We start from the raw sequence: 11,451 nt of genomic DNA, 5'->3' as shown, positions 1-11,451 counted from the left end.
TTATATATATTTGCCAAGAATTATCTTTTGCATCGAAGGTCGGTGATTGTCGTACGCTGAAGAAGGGAAATAACCCTGAAACTTGAGTACGTACGTATCGTAGATCAAGATGGGAAAGATAACTTCCCTTGGCAAATACAGATGGGACACAGATGTGTGTCGATAGCCAGCTGGAGGAGATGTCCTCCTGGGGCTAAAAGCAACAGTAACATCCACCACTCGGGGTCAGCCACATTTAAGTGGCAAATATACTTCACTTTATTGTGCAGTTACTGTTAATACCTCGTTCAGAAATTTAACATTGCTTGTTTTCACTTTTTCGATATCAGTGAATAATTTCACTGGAAAAAGTTATATATATTTGCCAAGAATTATCTTTTGAATCGAAGGTCGGCGATTGTCGTACGCTGAAGAAGGGAAATAACCCTGAAACTCGAGTACGTACGTATCGTAGATCAAGATGGGAAAGATAACTTCCCTTGGCATATACAGACAGGACACAAATGTGTGTCGATAGCCAGCTGGAGGAGATGTCCTCCTGGGGCTAAAAGCAACAGTAACATCCACCCCCCGGGGTCAGCCACATTTAAGTGGCAAATATACTTCACTTTATATATATATATATTTATATATATATACTTTTAGTGTTAACATTCCAAAGGAAGAGTACTCCCTACCAGATTAGAGGTTAATATATTGATACTTTGTAAGGCAGTGAGCTGGCAGAAATGTTAGCAAGCCAGGCAAAATGCTTTATGTTCCGAGTTCAAATTCCGCCGAGGTTGACTTTGTCTTTCATCCTTTCAGGCGTCGATAAATTAAGTACCAGTTGTGTACTAGGGTTGATCTAATTGACTGGCCCCCTCCCCCAAAATTTCAGGCCTTGTGCCCAGAGTAGAAAAGAATGTTTAGCTTGGTCAAGTCAGTCTCTTACTACAATTGAGTTTTGTCTGTGCATTCTCGAGGTCATCAGGCAAGTTATGAGATATATATATATATATATATATATATATAATAAATGCCAAAACAAATTTCTGTGTGTCAGTGTGTCACACTTTGACCCCCTCTACTATTCCTCCTGCTGGGGTGAATGTAATAGTAGGCGTAGAGACAGTGAGGGCAGTAGTAGGTTGACAGTTGTGATGGTAATAGGATGATAGTAATAGTGTGAGCTGTAGTTGTGATAGAGGCGGGGGCAACGGTGATGATGGTGCTGGTGGTCAGGGATGACGGTGATAGTAAGTGATGTGATTAAAAACAATGGTGATGGTGGAGGAGGGGAAGGCAGCAAAGTCAAAGGTATTGATGGTGGTGGTGTCAGTAGTCTGAATGGTGTGTGTATGGCAGTTGTGGTGGTGATGATGGTGACACTAGTGGTGATGGCTGAAAACAATCAACAGAAAGAGAGAGAGAAAGAAAGAGGTTAGACATAAAAAAGAATTGTACTGATCTCTGAATGGGAAGACAAAAAATGTTTATCATGCAGCTTTGCAATAATTTCCAAGTCGACAAATTATATTGTTGTTTTGATGAAAATTGTTCATTGCTTGAAAAATATTGGTCAAGTTTAATAAAATATACATACATACATACATACATACATATGCACACACATGTTTGTGTGTATATGAATATATGTATGTATGTGTATGTGTATCATGATTTTGATTATCAAGTTATATCTGCTCTGAATGTGGAGGCGCAATGGCCCAGTGGTTAGGGCAGCGGACTTGCGGTCATAGGATCGCGGTTTCAATTCCCAGACTGGGCGTTGTTAATGTTTATTCAGCGAAAACACCTAAAGCTCCACGAGGCTCTGGCAGAGGATGGTGGCAAACCCTGCTGTACTCTTCCACCACAACTTTCTCTCACTCTTACTTCCTGTTTCTGTTGTGCCTGTAATTCAAAGGGTCAGCCTTGTCACACTGTGTCACGCTGAATATCCCCGAGAACTACGTTAAGGGTACACGTGTCTGTGGAGTGCTCAGCCACTTGCACGTTAATTTCACGAGCAGGCTGTTCCATTGATCAGATCAACTGGAACCCTCGATGTCATAAGCGACGGAGTGCCAACAACAACAACAACAACGACAACATCTGCTCTGAATACATTTGTAAGCTGTTGTGCTGTAAGAAGAGGATTGTCACATTTCAAAACCAGCTTCTTTGTTTGAGACTGACAAAGATCTTTTAACTGGGGGGTTTAGAAAGTACTGAATACATACAAGGACAAAAAAATAAAAGTACTTTTTGTGTTGGACAAAGTTTAGTATATATGCATGTAGAAATAGTGAAAAATAATTGCATGAGGTCAAAGTACACAAATGAGAATAGTAAATAGTTGTGGAGAATAGTGAAAATTTTATATTGACAAGTAGGTGCACAAGTGACAATATTGAATCACTGTACATAGGTGAGAAGGTTTAGTTTGAGTACTTGAATGAGAATAATGAAAATAGTCTTTTGGGTGTCTACAAAAAAGGTTGATTGAGAGTGCTAAAGTTCAGCATGTGCAGGAGAGATAGTGATTGTCATAGTTTTACCTATGTATAATGCATTAGAAAGTTTGCAAGTAATGTGGTATATGAGGTAGACAGAAGTGCAACTAAACTTTTGAGTAATTATATAGAAGTGTAGCTTAGCTTTCATATTGACATTAGACCATGCATTTATGAGGTGCATCATCATCATCATCATTATTGTTTAACGTCCTCTTTCCATGCTAGCATGGGTTGGACGGTTTGACAGGAGCTGGCGAGGCAGGAGCCTGCACCATGCTTCTGTGTCTATTTTGGCATGGTTTTTATGGCTGGACGCTCGTCCTAAACACGAACCACTCCGTAGAGTGGGCTGAATGCTTTTTACATGGCACTCGCACAAGAGAGGTAAGTTTTGGCATGGTTTTTACAGCTGGATGCCATTCCAAATGCAAACCACTTTACAGTGTGGAGTGGGTACTTTTCAAGTGGCACCATCTGTTATTTCCCACCTTGTGGCTGCAGTTATATTGTTCACTTTTAACTCCCAGATATATTTAGACAAGAATGCTGCAGTTCTTCCGTATATACCATATTTTAACATGTATAAGGAACCCTCGTATATAAGGAACCCCCTAATTTTGGAGGCTTAAAATTTGGAAAAAAAGGTTTTGTAAGGGCTTATAATACTATCCATAAAAAAACTCCCATATTTTTTTAACCTAATTTTTGACAAAAAAGGGTTCCTTATACATGTTAAAATATGGTAGTTTGGATGTGTGCAGCATGTGTACACATTCTGTTGATAGTGTCAACATAGTTCTTTCTACAACCTGTCCTTTTTATACTTTTACTTTGTAGATTATGTAATTGACTAAATTATAAATAAATATATAAATATATATATATATATGATATTTGCATAGATATGCATACACATACATATAGTCATAGTTTGAAATGAAAGGACAAGAGCATTTGAAGTCATCATACCCAAATTTCCATTACTTATTTCTTCTGGAAAAATCAAGATCACAACAGTCCTAGCCACCACTTCCTTGTCTCCACTTGCAACTCTCCCATAAGCACTTTCTTTGTTACCTCAAACAAACTGTTGTCACCTCATGTTTCTGCTTACCATTTCCTATTAAAGACACCACTCATGCTCTAAACCTCTTCAATGTCTCATTTCTCTCTGGGCTTTCCAAACTTCTTTTTCCTTTTGACCCCCCACCACCACCACCACAATGATGGTTTCTCAGCTTTAAAATACTTCCTTGACCGCTGCCCCTCCTTACCTCTATCCAGATTGACCAACCTCAACTCTCTAACTGAAATCGTTTTTACATTCAAATGTCTCACCCCCTCCTCTTCTGGTGATTTTACTATCAAAGATCAGAGTAGTAAAGGCAGCTAAGACAAGCTCTAATCACACTTTCTAGACCATTAAAACATACACTTCTCCATAAATTCTGCTTTCTAATCTCAAAGTTCACTGCTTCCATCCAGTCACACTCAGCCTAGTATATTCAAATGCTCAAACTTGATGCCACATTCGTCCCATCACCTCAAACACATTAACTATAAATAGCCCTATATCACAGCAAACTGTCGCTCAAAACCTTAGCTGCAGTCCAACTAACCACAACTACTGCATTACATGCAAACTTTGCACTGCATCGTATGCTGGCAAAACATGGTACTGCTTAAATGATTTTGCACACATCTTCACAGCTTTCCCCACCACAATCAGAGTAGACCCCCAGCCCAGATTTCATTCAACTCATCAGGCTACTCCACTGATCAGCTCTTAGTGACAGAGGTTTCTTAACACCACAGTCCTCCACATGAACACAAACATAAAGTGAAACAAATGATCTTTGCACTTTGCTCTAAATATTCTGCAGGACTTAAGAAATGATTCTTCTTTTCTCCAAAAAATATTTCAATTTTGTTTTTATTAATTAAGCATTAACAACTATGCATTTCCAGTTTCATTCTCACCACTGACTTATTACCTACTTTTCCATTCTCCTTCTCACCTTCCCACCTATATGCAATTTCAGTAAAAGGTAGACTATATGACGCATGTGTGCAAACAGCCACGCTACATGGCAATGAAACATGGGCCATGACTGCTGAGGACATGTGTAAGCTTGCAAGGAATGAAGCCAGTATACTCTACTGGATGTGTAATATCAGTGTGCATACACGACAGAGTGTAAAAGTCATGAGAGAAAAGTTGGACTTAAGAATCATCAGATGTGGTGTGCAAGAGAGACGACTGCGCTGGTATAGTCATGTGTTGCATATGGATGAGGACAGCTGCGTAAAAAAGTGTCACACCCTAGCAGTAGGGGGGTCCTGTGGTAGACCCAGGAAGACCTGGGATGAGGTGGTGAAGCATGACCTTCAAACGTTGGGCCTCACTGAGGCGATGACAAATGACCGAGACCTTTGGAGATATGCTTGAGAAGACCCAGCAAGCCAAGTGAGATCACAACTGTGGCTTATGCCAGTGCAGCCCAACCAGCCATTTAAGAGTACCCTTCAATCATTGGGCAATAAACTGCGCTTGCGAAGACCTGTTGAGGCAAGTGAAATTGTTGTCGTAGCCCATGACAGTACTGCCCGATTGGCACGTAAAAGCACCATTTGAGCGTGGTCGATGCCAGTGCCAGCTGACTGGCTCCCATGTGGATGGCAAGTAAAAAGCACCATTCAAGTGTGGTCGATGCCATGTACCACCTGACTGGCCCTCATGCCAGTGGCACATAAAAAGCATCCACTACACTCTCAGAGTGGTTGGCATTAAGAAGGGCATCCAGCTGTAGAAACTCTGCCAGATCAGATTGGAGCCTGGTGCAGCCTTCTGGCCAGCCAGCCCTCAGTCAAACCGTCCGACCCAAGCCAGCATAGAAAGTGGACATTAAACAATGACGATGATGAGTCAAGAGTCCAGAACCACTGTGAAAGATAGTGCATAGTTTATTATTTCCCATCTTGTGGTTGTGCTTTACCAGACACATTGAGACAGGGACACTTTCTTCACTTTGCATTCCAGAATGTATGCATGTGTTGTTGTGTGCCTGTGAACATTCCTTTGGTAGTGCCAATGTAGATGTTTTACAATCTGTGCTTATTTTGTTGTCATGTAAATAATATTACTATGTATATATTACAAATGAATGAATATATAAATATAAGAGAGAGAAAGACAGAGAATGAGATAATATGAATGAAAAGTAATAAATTAACTTACTTCCCAGCTGTAATATGAAAATTGCCTGCAACCCGGTTGACATGTAGTGAACCATGAATTCGGCAGGCATCAGGTGGTCCATCACGTTTAAGCCCACTGCAATAGCATATACAATATAATGTTTAGATACACGAATACACAAACATATACACATGTATGTGTGTAAGTATAAATATATATATGCATATATGGGTACAGGACATCACCAACTGTGTAAACAACATGAAATACGAAAACAAACAAGTTAAGTATGCAAACAACAAGAGAAAAAAAACGAAAACAGGGCTAGTAAACAGAGAGAATGACCCTTCATCAGTATCGGCTGCCTATCTATTCCTCATTTCAAGTATTCAATACACACACACAAATATATATCATCATATAGTGTCCATTTTTCCATGCTTGCCCGAGTCAGATAGGATTTGTTGAAGCAGATTTTCTACAACTTGATGTACAACTGTCAATGCTCACCTGATTCCAGGCAATGTAATATTTTTCATAGCCAAACATGATTTTCCATAGCAGACTGAAAACACTTGTATAATGATGATGCTTGTTTACAACCATCACATGATGTCAGACAAGGGTACACATATGCACACACATGTATAGCATATATATACACTTACCCATAGTACGACACAGTGGAATTGAATCCAAAACCAAGAAGCTCTGAAGTAAACTTCTTAACCACACTGTCATATATCTATTTTAATGTATGTCATTTCAGATTTTTAGCATAATCTTCCCCAACTTATATTTTCCACAGACCACTTTTCCTGTGTTGCCAGTCATCACTCCCTCTCCCTTGACTCACTTCCTATTGACACTCATACTTCATTCTCAACACTGTTTACCGAAGAAGAGTCTCAAAATGCTTATCTCAGCCATCATTTGGAAGAGTATTTCTATAAATGAAATTCTACTTCCAAAGTAAGGTAATCATCACCTGTCTCAGAACTACAAAGGAATCACAATCTCACCTCTTGTCTCAAAAATCTAGAACTCTATACTTCTTAATAGAATTTCCCTTATAATTCTTAATAGAATTTCCCCAATCACTGAGATGAGCGCCACTGGTTGTCATAAAGAATCCACTTTTCATCGCAAGTCACAATCTGGTCGAGAAACGGGTCATTCTTATTGCGAAAAAGAAGGGAAGATGACACTTCAAAACAACATTTGTTTTTGGTTGTCGTCCAATTCATGCAGCACTCATTTCTCAAGTATTTTTGTTTTTCCAATCTCTTTCAAGTGGTTGGAAATTGTCGTATACATAACGCCTAATTCAGAAGCAAGCTCTCGAACAGTTGTGTGTGGATTGGCTTCGACTAAGGCTCTTAGTTATCGTTGTCAACATCCGATGGCCAACCACTATGCTTACCATCTTCAAGACTCTTGTCACTGCTACAACATTTCTTGAACCACCATTGAACTGGGCGTTCATTAGTGGTTCCTGAGCCAAACACATCATTGATATCGCGAGCTGTTTCAGCAGCTTTTCGGCCTAGCTTGCACTGGAATAAGAAAACTGTGCGAATTTGCTTTTTGTCCATGTTGTATTCAACATTCTGGAAAAAATGGCCTAATTATTCAAAAAGGAAAAGAGTAACACGATTAGATAGAGTGAAAAATGGGCTTTAAAATGATATATAAAGTCAAAGTAATTCAATGAAAATTAATTTGAAAATACATCATTTAAAACCAAAATTTAAAATTCCGCAAGAACTTTCTTGACAACCTAATAATAAAATTATCACGGAAACAACCTAAAAATAAAGATTCATAACAATTTTTTTATCACAGAAACCTGAAAATAAAGATTTATTAGAAATCAACAGGAGAGCCACTGAGTCTGATAGACATGGTTGGACTGCCTTTTATCTGTACTTGATCAAGGTTAATAAACTACATACTGGGAAATAAACTACATACTGATTTATGAATCCAGCACAAGACATTAATTTTATGGAAGGGAGAGGACAGTACATTAAATCAACCACAGTATTTCACTGGTACTTATCTAAATACTTGCTGACAGATGAAATGCAAAGTTGATGCTGATGGAATTTAAAATTATAATGTAAAAGACACACTTAAATACAACAAGACATTTATCTTGAGCAGACCACAACCCTAATAACAACAAAAAGAATATATAAATAATACATACGGATCTGGCATGTTAGCAGCAAGAGATGATATCCCAGATGTGAGCCACAAAACTTCCTGGATAGCATGGTAATCTTCTCTTAAATATTGGTTAAATTCTTGAAGTGTGTTATGGTAGTGTTGTTGCTGTGGAGTGAGATCAAAGTAAGCATCATCTTGCTGTAACTGACCAAAGGCTTGAACATCTTGGCCAGTGATATCTAAACAATCAGCTCCAACAGCTAGAAAATGAAAAGTAAAATATAATAACAATAATAATAATGATAATAATAATAATAATAATAATAATCCTTTTTATTATAGGCACAAGGCTGGAAATTTTGGGGGAGGGGGTTATTTGATTACATCAACCCCAGTGCATAACTGATACGTAATTTATCGACCCTGGAAAGATGAAAGGCAAAGTACACCTCAGCAACATTTGAACTCAGAATGTAGCATTTCGCTTGATATGCTAATGATTATGTCAGCTTGCTGTCTTTAATAATAATAATAATCCTTTCTACTATGGGCACAAGGCCTGAAATTTTGGAGGAGGGGGTAAGTCAATTACATAGACCCCAGTACTCAACTGGTATTTATTTTATCAACCCCAAAAGGATGAAAGGTAAAGTCGACCCCCGGCGGCATTTGAACTGAGAACATAGTAACAGATGAAATGCCACTAAACATTTCACCAAGCATGCTAACAATTCTGCCAGCTTGCTGCCTTAATAATAATAATAATAATAATAATACTAATAATAATAATAATAATGGTTTCAAATTTTGCCACAAGGGCAGACATTTTTGGGGAGGGGATCTGTCGATTACATAAACTCCACGACCCCGAAAAGATGAAAGGCAAAGCTGACCTCAGCAGAAAGAATAATAATAATAATCCTTTCTACTATAGGCACAAGGCCTGAAATTTTGGGGAACGGGGACTAGTTGATTACATCAACCCTAGTATTTCACTGGTACTTAATTTATCGACCCTGAAAGGATGAAAGGCAAAGATGACCTAAATGGAATTTGAACTCAGAATGGAGCGACAGGTAAAATACTACTAAGTATTTCATTTCATCCATCATGCTAACGATTCTGCCAACTTGGAGAGGTATAGAGAAAATAACAAAGTACCAGGACCTAGCCACTGAGTTGCAAAGGCTATGGAAAGTATAGATAAAATGTATCCCTGTGGTTATAGGTGCATTAGGAGCTAATCCTAAAGATTTGAACAGCTGGATAGAGGAAATAGGCATAAAACTTAGTTTAGTGCATCTCCAGAAAACAGTGTTATTAGGGACAGCAAGGTTACTTGTAGCTCAATGGTAGGATTCATGTGACTACATGAAATGATAATAATAGTAAAAATAATAATAATGATGATTGGTTAGCATCTAGCATAAGCAAAATTAGTATAGAAAACAGAAATGAATTGATAAATAATCAATAAAGTTTATTAACTAATGCATCAAACACACTTCACCCCATATTGAGATTAGACAGAAAATTCCAATAAGATGGAAAATGCTATGCAATTTCAGTTCAAAAGCAACAAATGTTGTTTCTTATGTGATAATTAAGTCTGTAAATGAAAGGAGCAGGAGAAGCACTGAGTACATATCGTATAATATTACAAATATTTCAAGGCGAACCAGCATCCTTTCACATCAGGTGCACATAGTTGTTCTGTTGGAAATTATTTGCCATAATGAATTAAGAAAAAAAAAGCAATAAACTAAAGAACATATAATAAAAAATCAATTACATCAACCCAGTACTTAACTAGTACTTATTTCATTAACCCTGAAAGGATGAAAGGCAAAGCTGACATTGGTGGGATTTGAACTCAGAACATAAAGACAGATGAAACATCACTAAGTATTTTGCCTAACATGATGGAGTAAAGTAGAAACGTATGATAAGGGAAACTTATAGATAAATTTTGACAATAAGGATAAACTATATGGTCACCAATATCTGAATGTGAAGTTGAATTAAGATGACTACAAAATGAACTTCTTCACCACACAACAGCGTCCCCTATTAACTATTTATTAAAACAAATGGAACAAGTGAATGATGGATCACAACATTACTATATTTGTGATCATATACTTACTTGGACATTTCATTGCCACTGTAATATCAACATTAATTTGGAGAGTGCTGGAGAGTGAAAATGAAAAAAGAACATAAACAAAATTAGAAAAAAAAATATCAAGTTTAGTTAGTAATGAATAATTGATAGAAAATCGTTGTTCAAATATATAAGAAATAATGGTCAAAACCAAAGCAGAAATGGACCACGAAAATCTTATTGGGAGAAATGAGAATGGTAAGGGTGATGGCTTCCAGAAGATACTTCACAGGTTTGATAATGCTTCTGTGTTACATTAGATGCTGGGTAACATTGTTGTTGGCACTCCGTCACTTACGACGTCGAGGATTCCAGTTGATCCGATCAACGGAACAGCCTGCTCGTGAAATTAACGTGCAAGTGGCTGAGCACTCCACAGACACGTGTACCCTTAACGTAATTCTCGGGGATATTCAGCGTGACACAGTGACAAGGCTGACCCTTTGAATTACAGGCACAACAGAAACAGGAAGTAAGAGTGAGAGAAAGTTGTGGTGGAAGAGTACAGCAGGGTTTGCCACCATCGCCTGCCGGAGCCTCGTGGAGCTTTAGGTGTTTTCGCTCAATAAACACTCACAACGCCCGGTCTGGGAATCGAAACCGCGATCCTATGACAGCGAGTCCGCTGCCCTAACCACTGGGCCATTGCACTTCCACGCTGGGTAACATAGGTAACACAAATATCTTTTCGGGGATTGATTATTTCATCAGTTCATCTTTTAATCAGTCACTTACCTAATGAACAATTCAAGAAGGAATAAAAGTGGCAAGATCGTACAATCTGTTAAGCTAAATTAACCACTGTTTTGTAAAAACACTTAGAGTAAGGTTCCAAGCTAAGTCTATGAGCTTGTTGGGGTTGTTTTATGGTTTTATCAGACAGACAGTCTGTAACTATGATATATTACATTTAACAATAAGGTTGATGTGATTTATATCCCATTTGAACATCGGTAGGTCATGACTAAGCTATTTCACTTTATTTATTCCTTGTCTGTGTAATTTCCAATTGTAAACAATAGCCTGGAGATGATGATATGATGACACAGTATGAAAACAGAAAATTTTAATGGTGATAGAATAATGACCTATCAAGTATCACAGAACATGTTTGTATTGCATTCAATTAGAGCAGTGTTAATTTTCCAACAGACCAAATCTGTGACGCACATTTAATATTTGGTTAAACAATGTCTTGTCACTAGCCCTTATCAGCAACTTGTGGCAGCCCTCATTAACCTGGAGGGACTTGAGCTTCAGCATGATAATTTAGTACAGACAGATTATATGAAGACATGCGTACCTTTCCTTCTTTGGACACTAAACTCTGCTTGCGAAGACCTGTTGAGGAAAGTGAAATCGAAACCGAACTAAATTCGACGACTGGCACCCATGCCAACGTCGTCTCTTTCATT

General features: G+C 38.1%; 1 protein-coding gene across 2 annotated transcripts in view; it reads right to left on the bottom strand.

Annotated features, from left to right (window-relative positions):
* LOC106867688 (endoplasmic reticulum-Golgi intermediate compartment protein 2) overlaps positions 1-11,451 on the bottom strand; it is a 52,227-nt gene that overhangs the window by 27,832 nt on the left and 12,944 nt on the right. For both annotated transcript variants that reach the window (XM_014912632.2, XM_014912633.2), the window contains exons 5-7: positions 10,019-10,065; positions 7,913-8,132; positions 5,740-5,835 (exon numbers count right to left, since the gene is read on the bottom strand). In XM_014912632.2, the coding sequence (XP_014768118.1) occupies positions 5,740-5,835; positions 7,913-8,132; positions 10,019-10,065 (363 nt within the window). The remainder of the gene's footprint in view (positions 1-5,739; positions 5,836-7,912; positions 8,133-10,018; positions 10,066-11,451) is intronic.

Source organism: Octopus bimaculoides, chromosome 7 (assembly GCF_001194135.2).
Source record: "Octopus bimaculoides isolate UCB-OBI-ISO-001 chromosome 7, ASM119413v2, whole genome shotgun sequence".
NCBI lineage: Eukaryota > Metazoa > Mollusca > Cephalopoda > Octopoda > Octopodidae > Octopus > Octopus bimaculoides.
The sequence above is the reverse complement of the archived record's forward strand: the minus strand, read 5'-3'. Positions and strand labels throughout refer to the sequence as shown.